Genomic DNA, 17,578 nt, shown 5'->3' with positions numbered 1-17,578 from the left:
ACGACCAAAACCTATCAATTACGGAGAACTCGTAAGCTGGATTGTTCGTTTCCCATCCAGATTGGATCCTGATCGTCCGGCTAAGGAGTACGGAGCACAGAGTGCGTAGATGATGAAAAAGCTGCGTGTTGTTGGTGGTTGGTGGAACGGCTGTGGACTGCTTCTATTTTAATGCACAAGATTGATTACCTGGCGAAATACAGGCTACGCAATTTTTACGACTCCGTGAGGCCAGGGACGAGACGACAGCATGAATCATAGAAGGCAAAGTGTAGGCTTGATTGCATCTGCAAGGTGTAGCGATGATATATTGCTGGCTGCCGGAAGGAAGAGTATGGTCTCAGACCAAGGGCGGGCACGCTTTAGAATGACAGGAAAAGTGCCGTTGACTTCAGACCCAGGGAGAGAAAAGTCTGGACTCTGGAAGCTGCCTAGCCCACAGCTTCGCGTGTTTTCGTCCTGGTCGAGCATCAGAGTCCAGACCGGGACACCGGAGCAGCGCGAGGATGGAGAGGAACTCGTCCCAGCGATCTGGTCCACTAAACCCAATCCGGAACGGAGCAGTATCTTGGGTGCCTACGTCGTGTAGCATCATTGCTTCGTAGGGCGCTCAAATGGGAGCTGCTGCTAGAGGTCTCACTGGAGAGTATGTGACTCTAAAACCTTGCAGGAATATAGCATCCTTGATGATAGTCGAGCTATGATAACTGAGATGCGGTACTCTGTACACCGTCGACATGGTGTGATGAATATTGATGCCTCAGGCACATGCACTGCCACATGCTTCCCAGCTTCCAAGAATGCTGCCAGGCCTCTCATCATCCAAGTTCAATTCTCCAATATTTCCATCATTAGGGTCTCTCGTTTTACCCCCAGACTACCTCCAAGCCGTGGGAGAATGATCCACTGAGGTCGTCCATATACAATGCGATCTCCTCGGACGCTTTTGCATATCCTTCTGCTGGTCGCATTAGCAATAACGACCGCCGGAGTTCCCGCGGGCTCCAGCATCACTCCTCCACCCCCGGTCGAGCCTGTTTCCCTATTATCATCCCATTCAAACCCCCAGAGACCATGGATTCGCCTCCGAGACTGGATTATCGAATCAATATGGGGTATTCCTGACTCCCACACGGCTCGTCCTACACCCCACGATGAGTCTGCCCCTCCTCGAGGCTCTGCCCGATATGGCAGTGACGTCGTGCTTCGTTTCCGAGTCAAGGATACCAAAGAGGCAGAGACACTGGCAGAGGCGACAAATATCCTCTTCTTGGACGTGTGGGCATCTACTCCTGACTTTGTCGATATCCGGCTCGCTGAAGAAGTCGTACGTCGCTCAATTCCTCCCTTGTAGTTTGGTATAGGGAATGCTAATCTTCCAAGATTCCTTCCTTGCTCGGCCTACTTCCAGACTCCCTCCAGACTGCCTACACCCCCCTTATCGATAACTTACCGGAGATGATTTATGCTACATACCCAACTCGTCGACCCCTCGGCCTCGATGAGAGTCCTACATCTAATCCGTCTGCTCGCGGAGCCCCCGACCTTTTCTTCCGGGACTACCAACCCTTATCCGTCATTCTTCCTTGGATGCGGCTAATGGCATCTATGTTCTCATCGCATGTCCGACTAATTACCGTTGGCGTTTCTTACGAAGGTCGCCAGATTCCCGCATTGCGACTGGGCACTGGCTCCGACTCGGATACTGAACCTCGGCCAACGATTCTTGTCGTTGGCGGAAATCATGCCCGGGAGTGGATAAGTACTTCTACAGTTACTTACATAGCATATAATCTCATCACCAAATATGGAACATCCGAGGCTGTTACACATCTGTTACAGGACTACGATTGGGTCTTGGTCCCGACAATCAACCCGGATGGCTATGTCTATACCTGGGATAACGATCGCTTATGGCGCAAGAATAGACAGCCGACCAGCTTCCGATTCTGTCCTGGGATAGACTTGGACCGGTCCTGGGCATTTGAGTGGGATGGCGACCAGACACAATCGAATCCATGTTCCGAGAACTACGCCGGAGAGAAGCCGTTCGAGGGCGTTGAGGCGCAACAGTTAGCGCAGTGGGCTCTCAATGAGACTGAAAATAATAATGCACGGATTGTCGGCTTCCTAGACCTCCATTCTTACTCGCAACAGATCCTCTATCCGTTCTCTTACTCGTGCTCTTCGGTCCCACCGACTTTGGAAAGCCTGGAGGAGCTTGGCCTAGGCCTGGCCAAGGTTATCCGGCTGACCACGCACGAGATCTACGATGTCACCTCCGCATGCGAGGGTATTGTCACGCCTGTTGAGAAGTCTGCCAAGAGCTTCTTCCCTGTGGGTGGCAGCTCAGGGGGTAGCGCGCTGGACTGGTTCTACCACCAACTCCGAACCAGATACGCATATCAAATCAAGCTGCGCGATCGTGGCAGCTACGGCTTTCTTCTTCCATCCGAATACATAGTTCCCACAGGGAAGGAAGCCTTTAACGCTGTCCTAAAGCTTGGTCAATTCCTCGTGCAGCAAAAAGGAGAAACGAACATTAACTGGGATTCCGAGTTTCAAGTTGTCGACAAGCCTTCTGCTCCTGAGCAATCCGCAGGCGTTGATGAAACGGTCGAGAACCAGGACCAAGACGAGGGCGAGGATGAGGGCCTTGATAACGAAGTTGTAGAAGACTACGACAGTTGGGAACCACTTAGATGGGGAGGTCAACAGACGCTCGGCTTCCGGCGACGTCGATAGCACGACACCCCTTAGCCTATAGTAATATTCTTTGGAAATAGTTAGTTATGCAGGTTGGATGAATACTAATGATTAATGATTTTAGCTGCCCTGGATTTGTATACTGGTATTGTATTGCACAGCTATGTTTATTCACGTTATCCATTTCCAATTCTATATAGATGTTCATGCTATAGACATGAAATATTTATTAATTTAGACTACCATTCATGCATGGCCAGTAATGAAGTTGTATTAACAAAACTCCTTACGTGGCAGGCACCCCTTCGGTCGTGGGGTAGAAAGAAAGAGAAGCGAAGAGACTAGCATTCAAAATGGAATTGGGCCTCAGTCCGAGGCCGTTGACTGAAAAGTCAAACGTACCTGCTGATGACTTAACAAGTTATTCTCGAGAAAGCAAAGTTTACAGAGTACGGAGGACAAAGTAAGGGTTTAAGCCGCATCTGCCTTTCTCGTCTTGATCTGGGGATGTCAGCCTGCGGCAAGGCTAATCCAGCCCGAACACGCGAGCTCCTTCCTGTATGTATTCGTTGGCACGGGTCTGCCTCGTGCCCTGTGCCCTGGAGGCTGGAGCCGCACAAACGATGAGAGAGGAATTCGAATAATGTTTTAATATTGGACGATTGAATCTCGTTGCACGAGTAACTTTAGGAGCAGCAGGAGATAACACCAAGAGGCCGTTACCTAACGGGTTGCACGTAATTGGCTGGAGGTGGCCCCATAAGCTTCCAGAACATCGAATCCCTCGTGGTTATCAGCTGGAGTGACGGGAGAAATTGACATTTGCCAGTCTGGAGATAAGTTACCGCGGTTTTGCCACTAAGTTTCTCTTCTGCTTGGCGCCAAGATTGTTGACGAACGATTTCTGGTATTTGCCCTTTTGCACACGATGCCAGGCGATGCCAAAGCAGGGCGTCTTGTGATGCGACAATGACAAAAATAAACACGAGGGGAAGTTCACTGCGCCATCATTCGCGTCATGAGCAGACCAGCGGTTGTCAGTGCCAAGCGCGGGCCAAGTGGGACCGTATACGGGAAGGTGGTATCGCTTCCCCATCGACAATCTGGAGTCTGGAGAGCATGTAACGTAACTAAGATAATATGCTTAATTCCAGTCTCCATATGCCTGAATTTGATTGCCATGCCGGTGACCGATGGGCTTGAAGCAGGGCGCCGTAGTGTGAGTGAGTGTGCAGTGGGTTTGATGTCTGTACCTGTACAAACCCGGTCCGGTCCCCGAGTATGAATGAATCTTAACCCGTCAAGCATTGTGCTTATCAGCGTCGAGGTGCCCGGTGACTGTGGTCAGATGGGCAGCTTATCGCGGGGCAAGGGCATGGCGGTGCCAAGCTTATCCGCTCCAAGCACTTGGCCTCGTTTGGTGCAAGCCACAAGCTGAGACCAAAGAGCGACGATGCTACGTCCCCTTCGAGTTCGGGCCCAAGCAGCCCGGGCAATAAACCCAGTCAGGCCAGTCGAATTACCGTGCGGAGAAAGAGATCCTCTTATCTGCAGCCAGACCAGTGAGCCTGAGCGGCTCAGCCTCGGCGGGCTCTTCGCGTTGGAGTTGTGTCGCCTGCCCCCGGTTATAATTCACTCTCCCTCCTCTCCTTCCTCCTTTTCCTTCCCGTTCGCTTCGCATCCTTGCATCTTCCTCTCATCAAGCCAGAGCTGTCTGGGCTTTTGCGAAAGACATGGGTGTCGAAAAAGACGACGGGATCACCGTCGCCCCTAACAATGCCGTCTACGATGTTTCTGCCACTGAGAAGGGTGTCATGGAGGTGCCCCGGGAGAATGAGCTTCATCGTGCGCTCAAGGCGCGCCACATTACTATGATCGGTGAGTGATGCATTTACTGTCGCGTACCACTATCGCACAAGCTAACAAGTCGCATCTAGCCATCGGTGGTGCTATTGGTATGTCGTTTTAGCCACCTAACAAGCCCCGTCTCCGACTAATGGTTTCAGGTACCGGTTTGATCATTGGAACTGGTTCGGCTCTTGAGAAGTAGGCCATCTTGGCCCCCCAAAATCAATACGTCTGACTGACTGTGCTTGTTGTTATTTTTAGGGCCGGACCTGGTGCAATTCTGATATCTTATGCCTTCATGGGCTTCATCGTCTACCTTGTTATGTGTGGTCTCGGAGAGATGGCCACTTGGTTACCTCGCTCCTCCGGTTTCACTGGTTATGCTGTACGCTTTTGCGACCCTGCGTTGGGGTTTGCGCTAGGTTATACGTATGTCGCGGAACATATTGCGATGAGGAGTAATGGGCCGCTAACAACGCTGTGGCAGGTACTGGTTTAAATACATCATCGTCACGCCAAATCAGTTAACAGCCGGTGCGCTCGTTATTCAATACTGGTTGCCTGCAGATAAAGTCAATCCGGGTGTATGGATCACCGTGTTCCTGGTTTTGATTATCTTCATCAACTACTTTGGTGTCGGATTCTTTGGTGAATTTGAGTTCTGGCTTTCCTCGTTCAAAGTCGTCGTGATTATCGGCCTGATATTGCTCTCTTTCATTTTGATGCTGGGAGGCGGGCCTGATCATGATCGCAAAGGTTTCCGCTACTGGAAAAGCCCGGGTGCCTTTAGATCCTATATTGACCTCGGCCCCGATGGCAACGGCAGCGATGCCGGTCGTTTCTATGCTTTCTGGTCGACCATGGTCGCTGCGACATTTGCCTATCTCGGCACAGAGCTGGTCGGTGTGACTGTTGGAGAGGCCCAAAATCCCCGAAAGACGATTCCGCGCGCCATCAAGTTGACCTTCTATCGTATCGTCTTTTTCTACGTTATCAGTGTTTTACTGGTTGGCACTCTGGTTCCCTACGATCATCCGAGACTTAAAGAGGCAAACGATGCAGGTACCTCCTCAGCCGCCTCGCCTTTCGTCCTTGCCATTGAAATCGCCGGTATTCCCGTGCTCCCCCACATATTGAACGCTTGCATTCTTCTCTTCGTTTTCTCCGCTGCCAACTCCGATCTTTACATTGCCACCCGAACCATATATGGTCTCGCCAAGGAGGGCAAGGCACCCAGGATCCTCACTAAAACTGACCGCCGTGGTGTGCCATTCGTGGCCCTGGGCCTCTGCTCGCTGATTGCCTGTATCGCCTACATGAACGTATCGAGCAGCTCCAAGACTGTCTTTGGATACTTCGTTGACCTTGTCACCATCTTCGGTCTACTTAGCTGGATCTCGTTGCTGGTTACCCATATCTTCTTCGTGAAAGCTCGCGAAGCCCAACAAGTTCCAAAGAGCGATCTTGCATATACCGCCCCCTTTGGTATTTGGGGTTCTTACTTTGCTCTTTTCTGGTGCATTGTTGTCTCTTTCACTAAGAGCTTCGACATTTTCACCAACGTGAATGATTCATTTGACTACAAGACCTTCATCACGTCATACCTGGGAATACCGCTATATCTCATTCTTATTTTTGGCTACAAGCTTGTCACCAAGTGCAAGCGTGTCCTTCCGCACGAGGCAGACCTCTGGACTGATAAGGACATTATCGACCGCGAAGAGGCCGCATATATTGCCCAGCAGGAGGCCAAGAAAGCAGCCCAGAGCAATAAAAAAGGCGTGGCTGCGTGGTTCTACAAGACCTTTGTTTCCTGGCTGTTTTAGCCGTGCTCGGGGTGTCTGTTTCATGTTTATACACACGCGATATGTATGGTGTAGCTATGAGAAACACGCAGTTTATGAAAACATGTGACCTTGGATTACAATTTGCTGTAATGTTAACGTAGTCGACGCAATAAATATGCTGCTCACGAGAGGTACCGCAATAAAATCCCCGGTAGGTCTGCAGGTCGATCTGGGTTCCGGAGTTACCGCCGAGCCCGTGGACCAACTATATGCATAATCAGTGTAATTATAGGATAAGTGCATATCATCAATATTCCAAGACTGAGACGCTGTCTCAGGGCTATAATATTACTCAGCCATCTCGGTATTCCGCAGCATTAACTATCGTCCAACCATGGATCGCGCCTTCAAAGCCCCAGATATACTTTCCAACCCTCCACAGTTTTACTCGATGCAGTCTAGCACTACCAACCAACTCGCTCTTGGCGGCTTCAAACAAAGAACCACCGAGATCCACCGTGGATCCAAGGAAAGGATGGAGGTATGTAGTTGCTGGGTTGTAAGTACCCAGGATCCTCCCGTTGATGACCTTTTTACTACACTGGGTTGCTCTTCTTATTAAAGAACAGCATGGACAACCGGGCCATGCCCACGAGCACGAATCTCGCTTACCGAACCGGCAACGCGGAAGACAACAATGAAGAGGCGAAGAAACAGCGCAGACGCCTCCAGAACCGGGTGAATCAGCGGGCTAGAAGTAGGTCGAGTCCATCCATCCATCCACCATCTAGATCCCCAGCCATGAGCAGTCTTGTGTTACCTCCCGGCCCTATCAGCCATTCAAGCTTGTCCAGGCGTGGCAATCCCTTTAATTTCCAATGCTTACGCCTGTGTAATTGAAACAGGGCAACGGCTCCAGGAGTCGGCCGCCGAGGACCAGGACCAGGGCCGGAACAGGGCGAAGCGGCCGTACCGAGTTGATAGATGGCGCGTGGAAGAACTCGAGCCTAATCAGGACAGTAAGAAGGGAAAAAAGGAGGAGAAGAGTCCCGAAGATGGTCTCGCAGTACAGAGCCAGGGGGTACAACCAGCAACGCAGCACGGGTTCGATATCGATTCGCTCTACCCGCGGCAGCACACCACGTTCTCTGTCTCCATCTCACCAGACCACCATCTCCTCCGGATCATCCACCTCAATGTCTACCGTGGCCTGCTCCAGAATAAAATATGTCTGTGGCGCTTTACATCCTATGAGAAGATTGAAGCATCACATGACCCCTGTGGAATCGACCCAGACCTCCATGGGTCGTCGCTGTTAACGCTCCGTACTACAAGTACATTTACGAATACAACTACGGCCACGGCCACGGCCACTGGGTCTACCCAGAGTAAGAACAAGCAGAAGGAAGATTATTCTATACTGCCGGATACCCTCTCCCCCACCGAGATACAGAGGAGCCGCATCCACGAGAAGTGGATCAACATCTTCCCATTCCCGCGGATGCGCGAGAACTTGATTCGGTGGGAGAAGCACTTCGACCATATTGAATTTGCGTACGACGTGATAGGGTTTTACACGGGGAGTAAGGTGCAGCAAAGGATTCAATCGCTAACTCGAAGGAACCCTGGCTCTGGCTCCGTGGCTGGTGCCGGTTCGGATCGAGTAGATGTAGATTCGCTCCGTTTACCCGAGGGCCCGACTTTGCAAGGCGATGCCACCCTTGACGACGAGGTCACGACAGAGCGGAATGGGCTTATTCTCTGGGGCGAACCGCATAGCGCAGAGAGTTGGGAGGTAACGCCTGGATTCCTGCGGAAGTGGATGTGGGCTGTAGAAGGGTGCGACCAGCTGATTGAGTCGACTAACCGATGGAGGAGGGTGAGGGGGGAGGGGCCGATTCGGATTCAGAGATGGCGGTCTGAGACTGGCTTTGCGTGAGAGAGAAGAATTGGATGGGACAAGGCAGACTGGGTGTTGGTTGACTGAGTATAAGCGCCAGGCCAAGACTCACGATAGTTTAGCGCGGGCTGTCAGCAGTAGCAGAGACCGCTCGGAGGATGCGGTCTTTCTTTTTTCTTTTCTGTTCAGTTGGATCATAATATTGTTTGTCTTTGGGTCTTCGTGAAGTATGTATTCCATCCAGGCTCAGTGTCTTGATTCGATCTCAATCGTCACACTGGATCGTGCGCGATACACAATGTCTTTGCATCCAACAGAGTTTCTGGATCTCGCCCTTCGAGAGGCTGATTCCAGACTCGTGTCTGCAGGGTGAACTCGACCTGCAAGAGCATGCATAACTTCCAGGCAGCTCAGGACATCCAGCGCGTAAATCCAGGCAAAGAACCAACAGCCAACACGCCGGTGCCCAACGGCGTCGAGACAGGAGTTTACCGTCAATGAAATCGCCCAGCAACAAAGATGGATTGGCCAGGACCCTGTCGAGACGCATCGAGATAGCGAATTGCAGAGGGGAGCGAGAATTTAGCGGGCTCGCAATTGGGGGGGCCGTGGGTAGCGTGTGCTGTGGCTGCAGCAAGTGTGCCTTGGGCTGCGCATTCACACTCGTGGGCGCTTAACGGGGGCTGCGGTGCTGCTGGTTGGGTTCCGCAGTGTCGGGTCGCGTTGACAGCACCATCGCCTGTTCTGCTGGGGAGATGTGTTGGTGTGTTGTTCCCCTCTCTGTGGTTCAGTCCGTCTGTTGCCCCTGAATGCTGGGGTTTATTTATCCATTTTGGCCCCTGCGGCCGCTGCATTGCTCTGTGCAACTTGCTCTCTCCCAAGTCGTCTCATCATAGAACATCCATACAGACACCATGGTCGCCATCCGCCTGCCTCGTCCAACGGGCGTCTATGTCCCCAACTCGCCCAGGAGCGTCACCTCCGACATGATCTCGTCTCCTCTGGCCGCCGACTTCAACTTCGACGCCGAAACCCTGACTCCATCCATCATCCCCGCTCTCGAGTACATCTCCTCCAAGCTCCAGCAGAAAACGAGGCACGTCACTCTCCTCGTCGGTCGTGGAAAGCCCTATCCTACAGGCCGACCGTCAGACCTCATCGTCATCCCCTCTGCCACTCTCGAGCCCTCCGTGCACCGCTCCCTGGCGCGCATCTTCGCCAAAGCAGCACTGAAATTCTCACTCGGCCGGAGCTGGTCCGACGCCCTTGCTCGCTCGCAGCACGAGCGCTCAGCGAACAAGTACCTCATTGAGCGCTCGATCTTGCAGAACGAGGTCGTGTTCAGTCGGGAGGGGCTGACGCTGCTCAACGTTGACCGGATCTATACGTTTAAGCGTCGCCTTTGCATTCTTTCTACTTCAGATTCAACAGCACAAAACCCACGACGTGACTCTTACATTGGATCATGCGTGCGCCTCCTCCACCGCACAATCCAGGACTTTAACGGCCGCCCGTTCAGCAAGGCTTTCTTCCACCGCGTCTATGAACAGCTGGATGTCGACGACTCTCTTCTCTCACATGTCGCAGGCGTCTACAAGAAGCAGTATAAACAGGAGGGCATTGTCATCCCTCCCACTTCAGCTACAACTAAAGCCCCAACCCCAACTACAGCTACAACCCCCGCATCAGCACCAGCTGCTGCACCCCCCAAAGCTAGCCCGATCAAGCCCATAAACCCCCTCAAACCGACCAGCACAGTAACAGTCACCGCCATAGCCGAAAAGAAGGAATTCAAGAAAGTCCTAAAGTCACCCGTGCGCGCGATCCGGATCCGCAAGCAATCATCGGGCCCTCCACTCTCAGGAGCCAACAGCGCTACAAGGCGCGGGCCCAAGACGCCTCTCTCGGCATCGGATGTCACACCCATCACGCGCAACGAGTGGAATCTGCTCTTTGGGCCGGACTTTAGAAAGAATAGACCTGTCGTCACCAAGTGGACGCCTTCGCCCACTGTTCTTGCTGCGGCTTAATATTAACTACGCTTGTATAAAACAGGTGTTTATGGTTATGTATTTTGCTGCTGGATTTGAGCGGATTGGTTCGTACTCCTATACTGCGTTATAATGGGTGCAGGATCAACTTCCGAAGAGGGCTCATGTCCGGCGAAAGAGCACTCAGCATCTCCACTACTGATGGGAGCCCACCGAACCATGACAGACAGCTCTGCTGTCAACCAAACCGAGACTGGTCCTTATGACTGTGGTCTTTATGTGACCGGCCTTCCCCCGGTATTATACCATTTCCAGTGCTTGGGGATTCCACGACTTAATGACGAAACGAGACGAACTTAACTTCATGTATATAGTTGTTAAACAATGTAACACTATGTGATACTCACCAAGTAATGCAGTTTACCGGCTCTTCACCATAGTATTAAAACCTGATGTACTCCAAAATGCAAGTCTATATCATGGTCGTTTCTTTCATTTTAATTGGATGATATGCTGGTATACCTGCCTAATGGTGTTTTGGGTCATATAAACGGCCGTGCGTGGTTAGTGGACCCAATCTCCACCCAACTGTTTCCAGGCTATGGCCGAGCTATGTCTCTAGTTTCCATCGGCTGTTGCTTCTTCAAATTTTAATACGTAAATCGGAAGCCCTAGTTATCTCTACTCCTTTGTATTGTTTGAGAAGAACCTGCACTCTGCACCAATTATCACCGTCTACAAACAGTGACAGTGTGGACCGGTTCAGCATGAACTAAATTCAGAAGTGATATGCAGAGCTTCTGAGTCTTAAACTAGGCTGGCAGGCGTCAAAGCACAGTTCACTGCGCACATTATTATGTAAATCGCCAACCAAAGAAGCCTTTTTTTTTCGCCGAACTGGAGCTCCAGCTTCGACCTTCGGCGGCGGACGCCGGATTTGTCACGTGGTGGGGGACAGCGACTGTATTTCAGGAACGTTGTTGCTACCTTAGTCGAGGAGTCAAGAAGTTTTTATCTCTAGCAGTGTCATCAAAGAAGAGAGCCGTCAAGAACAGCAGAAAACAAGTGATTGATAAAAGGCCGACAGTCATACAGTAAGAGTGACGTACTGACAACCGCCGGACTGATAACGCATGCGGTCTTATCGCGCCCCACTCTGATTCCCCTCATCTGTTGACGGCAACCATTTTTTTTTTTCTTGATTTCTCTGTTGGAAGATTCCCATTCATTTCTTCAAGGTTGTGGCTGCGATGGCGGAATCCTTGACCCCAGGCGGCAACACCGTCGTCGAAGTCGACGCGCAGAGCCAAAGCGACGACAAAAAATGGACCACTGCTAAGTCGCTAATCCGCCGCGCTGAGAAATCGCATAGTCGCCTGCCGGGAGTCCGCAAGATCCCGCTACGTTCAATTGGGGTGATTTTGCTTGTTGCACTGGTGAATGTCATTGTGTGGATTGCTGTTGCGGTTGTTCTGGTATGTTGCTTGCTTCTATAACCGGGAAATTGAGATGTGAGGCTGACTTGTGCTGGTGTAGCGGTATCATCCGTGAGTTGATCTATTTTTTGGTATTCATTTATATAAGTATAGAGGAGCTAACTTGCTAAGATCTTTGGTTTCGAATGCTGTCTTGTCATATACTCTCGGTTTAAGACATGCTTTTGATGCAGATCATATCTCGGTATGCGCTTGACGATATCCAACTATTTAGCTAGTGTCTAACGATCTAGGCCATTGATCTCATGACTCGACGACTCCTAGCCACAGGACAGAAGCCCGTAACTGTAGGGGCATTCTTCTCGCTGGGGCACTCTACCATCGTCCTCATCACTTCAATCGTTGTAGCGGCCACCGCTGCAGCTGTGTCTTCCCGCTTCGACAAGTTCAGCACAGTAGGAGGCATCATCGGGACCTCTGTCAGTGCGGCCTTTCTGATCCTGCTGGGTCTGATGAACGCGTATATCCTATACAAGCTGTATAAGCAGATGCAGAAGGTTCTGAATCTTGCACCGGGCCAGGAGGATGAGGCATGGAAGATTGAGGGTGGAGGCATTCTGTTCTCCGTCCTGAAGAAGATGTTCAAGTTGATTGATCGGTGGGTAGTTCTTTATTCATACTAACAGATACTCGGCTAATTTGACCTCGCAGGCCATGGAAGATGTACCCCCTGGGTGTTCTCTTCGGACTTGGCTTTGACACCTCATCTGAGATCGCCCTGCTTGGGATCTCGTCTATCGAGGCTGCAAAGGGGACCACATTTTGGGTTATTCTCATATTCCCAATTTTGTTCACAGGTAAATCCCTACACCAAAAAGGAAATAAGATGAAAAGAAACTAACCTACCAAAAGCTGGAATGTGCCTCCTTGACACCACAGACGGTGCCCTAATGCTGGCCCTCTACATCCAACCAGCCACAAACTTCCTCCCGCCCAAACGCACCGAGTCAACCACTTCAGAATCTCCTCTCATGGACTCGGACGAACCAATAACCCCATCGCAGAACCACCGCGACCCCGTTGCATTCCTCTACTACTCTATCGTACTGACAACCCTAACCGTGATCGTCGCCATCGTAATCGGCATCATCCAACTGCTCACACTCGTCCTGAATGTCGCCGAGCCAACCGGTCGGTTCTGGGATGGCGTCCAGACAGCAGGCGACTACTACGATGTTATTGGCGGTGGAATCTGCGGGGCGTTCCTTGTTTTCGGCATAATCAGCGTGTTCGTTTATAAGCCCTGGAGACGGTGGATTGCGAGAAGGCACAACAACCCTGTTGTTGGTGGTGGGGATGAAGAGGGCGGCGAGTACCGAGATGAAGTTGCGGATGAGGATGGGACTGAAGGTAGAACTGGCGAGTTGGCTCCGAGGGTCGATACGCCGCTAAATGAGGGGAGGAGTTCGCCTGGGGCTACGTACGGGAGTATCAGTGTGCAGGCGAAAGGGGATACCCGATAACAGTATCTGAGGTATAGTAATCGGTTTGGTCACGAGAATTGTAGCAAGACATGAGGACAATATAGAAGCGATTATATAGTGAATGTATGCCTCAGGCATTATAGATCTACGTGATGTCATCCCTCGCCTGAAGATTCCGCTCAACTTAACCTCAACTTCAACTTCAACACTTTACAGCGCGCAACAATCTCAGTTCCTGAGGATATACGAACACTGCTATACCAAATGGAATTGACCTACCGACACTTCGGTGTTAATCAATAACCGGCCACCGCAATACCCCGCAATAATCCCCCCGCGATCGGAATACGATGCCGCCAATTCCTCCATCTCAATATCGAGCGAATCTCTCTATATATAATATATTTAAACGGCCTATAAAAGAATCAGCCTTATGAAGCGATCAAAAACACATTATATATATACCCTATACAATGCAATAATGTCACCATCTAATAACAGCTAATACCCCTCTTTAAACCCGATTATGTCCACAACAACAGCAAGCTCCACGCCAGACCCAGATCCAGGCGCACAGTCAGGAGGATTCGCACTCTCCTCCATTCCGCCAATTTTTGTCCTCCCAACACACCTAACCCTCGATGCGCTGCACCAAGCAGAAGAAACCCTCATCCAGCACGGCGCGCGCTTAACCTACGATGTCTCAGAGGCAACTCTTATCCTTGGGAAAGTCGGGCAGAAGAAGCGCGCAGCGCTGGAGTTACGGTCGAGGGGTATTTGGACGGAGGAGGTGAGCGCGCTTCCGTGTACACCTACGCCTGAGCCTGGACCACCCGTGAAACGAAGACGGCTAGGCGACACAGAGATAGATACGGCGGCCGCTGAAGAGATATACCTGAGCACGGAGGATGAAAGCGAGGAAGACGGGGTCCGTGGTCATCAGCCTGCAGCGCAATTAGAGCGTCCGCAGCTGACGACGTCGGCGAGGACAGTACCCAGCGCGTTGCAGTTTCAGAAGGATAAGGAAAAGGGGGTAATTAGGGTTGTGCGACTCGAGTGGTTAGCAAAATGTACTGAGGCGCAGGAGCTTCTGGCTGTTGATCCGTTTATGGTTTATTGCGCGCGCAAGGTAGAGCGGCCGGCAACGAAGAAGGATAAAGATACTGCAACCTCGCAGGCGATACTTGATAGAGCGAAGCAGGATGCTTCGTTCAAGGTGCCATTTTCGACGACGTCGATGTATTCCAGGAGTAGGCACCGGGATGGAGTATCGTCCGGTGGCTCGAGCCAGCGCCAGCCGCCGAAGCTGTATCGGACGACGACGTCTGAGAATGAGGAGGCAGAGCCGTTACCTCCTGCACCGGAGTGGGTCCAGAATCATGTCTTATATGCATGCATGCGATCTGCGTTCCTGGAGACGCCGAATGAGCGTTTCATCCAGCAGCTCATTAAAATAAGGACAATCCGCGAGCTCAATCTCGACGAGATAGGCGTGAGGGCATACAGCACCGCCATCGCAGCAATCGCAGCCTACCCGTACGAAATACGACGTTCATCACAGGTTCTCGCCCTACCAGGGTGCGACCACAAGATCGCCAACCTTTTCGCGGAGTTCAAATCCACAGAACACGGCAATCTTGCCGCCGCAGAAGCACTCGACAAAGACTCTGACTTCGTCACCCTCAACCACTTCCTCAACATCTGGGGCGTAGGCCCCAAAACGGCCCGGGACTTCTACTACGCACGCCAGTGGCGCGATCTCGACGATATCGTCGAACACGGCTGGATTAGCCTCTCGCGAGTGCAGCAGATCGGCGTAAAATACTACGACGAGTTCCTGCTTGGTATCCCACGAGACGAGACCGAGTCTATTGCAAATACAGTACGCAAGCACGCCAATGCTGCCCGGCCCAATGCATCTTACGACGGCCGCGGCGTCGAATGTATCATCGTTGGAAGCTACCGCCGCGGTAAACCCGTCTCGCACGACGTCGATCTTATCCTCACCCACCGCGACGAGAGCATCACGCACAATCTCGTCGTTGATGTCGTTGCATCCCTCGAGGAAGAGGGCTGGATTACACATACCCTCGCCCTGCATTTAACCACCTCGCATCGTAACCAGCAACCCCTGCCCTACCGCGGCGACAGCGATGGGAAGAATCACTTCGACTCGCTCGATAAAGCCCTCGTTGTGTGGCAGGACCCTAACCAAAGTAATCCGCCTATCGAGGGAACAAAGAATAACAACCCCCACCGCCGCGTCGACATTATCATCTCTCCCTGGTCAACAGTGGGGTGCGCCGTGCTCGGCTGGTCCGGCGACACGACCTTTGAGCGGGACTTGCGGCGGTATGCGAAGAAATCGCGTGGGTGGAAATTTGATTCCAGCGGGGTGAGGGAGCGCACGACTGGTGGGCAGGTTATTGATCTTGAGCATGGAGGTGAGACCTGGGAGGAGCGTGAGAGGATGGTTATGGAGGGGTTAGGAGTTGGGTTCAGGCCCGCTGAGGAGAGGTGTACGCGGTGATTTATATTATAGTATATCATATGAAGCCAATTGGAAAGGGAATAAGCCTAGCCTGTGAATATATCCATGAGACTCTAGGATTCAATGCACAGTGAAATTCTATACTTTATATCTAAGTGCAAGCCGTGTACGTCTAAGAAACCTCCTTCAACACCGCCTCAATAAGCTCCCTACTCTCCCCCTCAAGCTTGACAAACAAACCAAGCGCATCCCTCATCCTCGCACTCGCAATCGGATCCGCCGAAATCGCACTCTCCAGATTCGCCCCGTCATTCGCGAGGTAATCAATATCCGTGCTCGCAAGCTTCCCATCCCAATCGGCTGCCGCAAGTGGATCAGCACCCGCCACTTGCTGAAGGCGCTTCGGGGTCGCCGACACCGAGTTCTGGTGCTCGGGGTACGCGGGTTTCGGGACGTCTATGACTCCCGGTGGCCGGGAGGACCCGTCGTAGGGGAGTTTTGCCAATTCAGCGAGAACCTCTTGTGAAACAGTTGCCGAGTCCACGCCGATTTCGCCTTGTGCGAGGGCTTCTTTGGCGCTTATGAAGCTGTTGTAGATTGACTGGGTTAGTATCGAGGTACTTGATTTAATTAAGATGTAGGTATTTAGTAATGGATAATCTTACTTGGCGTTTTTGATTAGAGGCTGCGGCTTGCCGGTTTCCTTGTATAGGCGGCGGTAGGTCTCGAGCATTTGGATGAGTCTTGCGGACATGGTGTGCTGCGTTGCTGGGTCCTCGACGTTTGGCCAGAGGCTCAGGTCAAGGTTTGCTCGAATCTCTAGATTCTTATTAGTCCACCGATTCCTTCGGTAAACAGCCAAAACGAAGATAAGACAGATCATACCATTGAAATAAGGACTAATAAACAAACACCCAGCCTGGCTAGCCGCAATAGCCTGCGCCAGCGAGAAAACAGCCGTGCCTAGAGTTCGAATGCCCTCGGCTTCCAAGATAGGACAGACACTCAGTGCCGGGCCGGTGCTGGGGATCTTAATGCAGAAGCGGTCCTTTGAGATGCCCACGGACTCGAATTCCTTGGCGTAGAGGCGAGCGTGCTCAAGGACTTTCTGGGCATTGTAGGCCTGCGAAGGCGATGCTTGCAGGAGAACGCGGCCTTGAATCAGGTCGATGTTCTTCTTGCAGAGGAGGACGGCCTCGGGGGACGTTAGCATCTTGTTAGGATGTGGTTTGGGAGTGATGCAGCTTACAGCACGAGTATAGACAGCTAACCAGTCGCGATCTTTGTATTCTCGGGCAACGTCAAGAAGGAGCTGCCTGTTGCTGGGATCGCTCATTCGTCCGTGGACGTGGATCTGGTTGCTTGTCATGTCATGGGGGACGATGGGCAGACTTTTGATGAACTCCGGGTCCATTGCGTCGGCGTCCACGTTGACTAGGTTGGGTTAGTATTTGGCATTTTGTATACGTGTACTCTGGGCATCATGTACCTTGTTCCTCTAGCTTGTGAAGCCATGTTGGGACGGTGGTGGTAGCCATGTTGGGAGCTCGGAAATACCCCGATGGTCAATGGAGGGGTTCTTTTACGGAACGGAGGGATGTATAGAGAGGATGAAGATATGGTGAGAATCAAGGATGAAGACGTGGCGAGAATAGCTATCAACGTCGTCAAGACACGCAGACTGAAGTTATGTAGATAGCTTGGTGGTGTATGTCGGGTCGGAGAAAAAGCGAGGGGTAAACGGGCCGTGACTCGGTGAGGAAGAGGACCGCGACTCGAGGAGATGGGCCGACTCCAACGGGCTGGAGTTCTCGGTTAATTCGCTCACATGATATGGAAAAAGACAACCCACGTTCTGCATGATTCAGTGAGTCAGTAGACGACTGGACGTTTGGTACTGGAATGGGGTTGGACTTTGGGGTCTGGGGGCGTGGG

The 17,578-nt window shown here is 51.8% G+C and overlaps 6 protein-coding genes across 6 annotated transcripts; 5 read left to right on the top strand and 1 right to left on the bottom strand.

Annotated features, from left to right (window-relative positions):
* Positions 1-925: 925 nt before the first annotated feature.
* Positions 926-2,745, top strand: ASPVEDRAFT_82938 (M14 family metallopeptidase; the record flags this gene model as incomplete). The annotated part of the gene is made up of 2 exons (XM_040817289.1): positions 926-1,327; positions 1,384-2,745. The coding sequence occupies 2 exons, from the start codon at positions 926-928 to the stop codon at positions 2,743-2,745; spliced, it is 1,764 nt and encodes a 587-aa protein (XP_040667173.1).
* A 1,283-nt stretch (positions 2,746-4,028) lies between these two features.
* On the top strand, positions 4,029-6,475 carry ASPVEDRAFT_40993 (dicarboxylic amino acid permease agtA). Its single transcript, XM_040812249.1, has 5 exons — positions 4,029-4,584; positions 4,644-4,661; positions 4,713-4,752; positions 4,816-4,983; positions 5,042-6,475. Exons 1-5 carry the CDS (start codon positions 4,440-4,442, stop codon positions 6,378-6,380), a joined length of 1,710 nt encoding a protein of 569 aa, XP_040667172.1. The 5' UTR covers positions 4,029-4,439; the 3' UTR covers positions 6,381-6,475.
* Positions 6,476-6,773: 298 nt separating this feature from the next.
* ASPVEDRAFT_40990 (uncharacterized protein) lies at positions 6,774-8,681 on the top strand. The gene is made up of 2 exons (XM_040812248.1): positions 6,774-7,098; positions 7,247-8,681. Exons 1-2 carry the CDS (start codon positions 6,972-6,974, stop codon positions 8,278-8,280), a joined length of 1,161 nt encoding a protein of 386 aa, XP_040667171.1. The 5' UTR covers positions 6,774-6,971; the 3' UTR covers positions 8,281-8,681.
* A 304-nt stretch (positions 8,682-8,985) lies between these two features.
* Positions 8,986-10,715, top strand: ASPVEDRAFT_40989 (uncharacterized protein). Its single transcript, XM_040812247.1, has one exon. It carries the CDS (start codon positions 9,156-9,158, stop codon positions 10,269-10,271), a length of 1,116 nt encoding a protein of 371 aa, XP_040667170.1. The 5' UTR covers positions 8,986-9,155; the 3' UTR covers positions 10,272-10,715.
* Positions 10,716-11,482: 767 nt separating this feature from the next.
* ASPVEDRAFT_130713 (uncharacterized protein) lies at positions 11,483-15,682 on the top strand (the record flags this gene model as incomplete). The annotated part of the gene is made up of 7 exons (XM_040806749.1): positions 11,483-11,707; positions 11,962-12,326; positions 12,380-12,525; positions 12,581-13,015; positions 13,079-13,162; positions 13,695-14,361; positions 14,401-15,682. 7 exons carry the CDS (start codon positions 11,483-11,485, stop codon positions 15,680-15,682), a joined length of 3,204 nt encoding a protein of 1,067 aa, XP_040667169.1.
* On the bottom strand, positions 15,509-17,530 carry ASPVEDRAFT_61808 (uncharacterized protein). The gene is made up of 5 exons (XM_040815585.1): positions 17,133-17,530; positions 16,893-17,077; positions 16,529-16,838; positions 16,309-16,462; positions 15,509-16,230 (listed from the first exon to the last, which is right to left on the bottom strand). Exons 1-5 carry the CDS (start codon positions 17,179-17,181, stop codon positions 15,816-15,818), a joined length of 1,113 nt encoding a protein of 370 aa, XP_040667168.1. The 5' UTR covers positions 17,182-17,530; the 3' UTR covers positions 15,509-15,815.
* Between the last annotated feature and the right edge of the window lie 48 nt (positions 17,531-17,578).

This window comes from Aspergillus versicolor (assembly GCF_001890125.1).
Source record: "Aspergillus versicolor CBS 583.65 unplaced genomic scaffold ASPVEscaffold_4, whole genome shotgun sequence".
Lineage (NCBI taxonomy): Eukaryota > Fungi > Ascomycota > Eurotiomycetes > Eurotiales > Aspergillaceae > Aspergillus > Aspergillus versicolor.
Note: the sequence above shows the minus strand (reverse complement) of the source record. Positions and strands in the feature narration are given on the sequence as shown.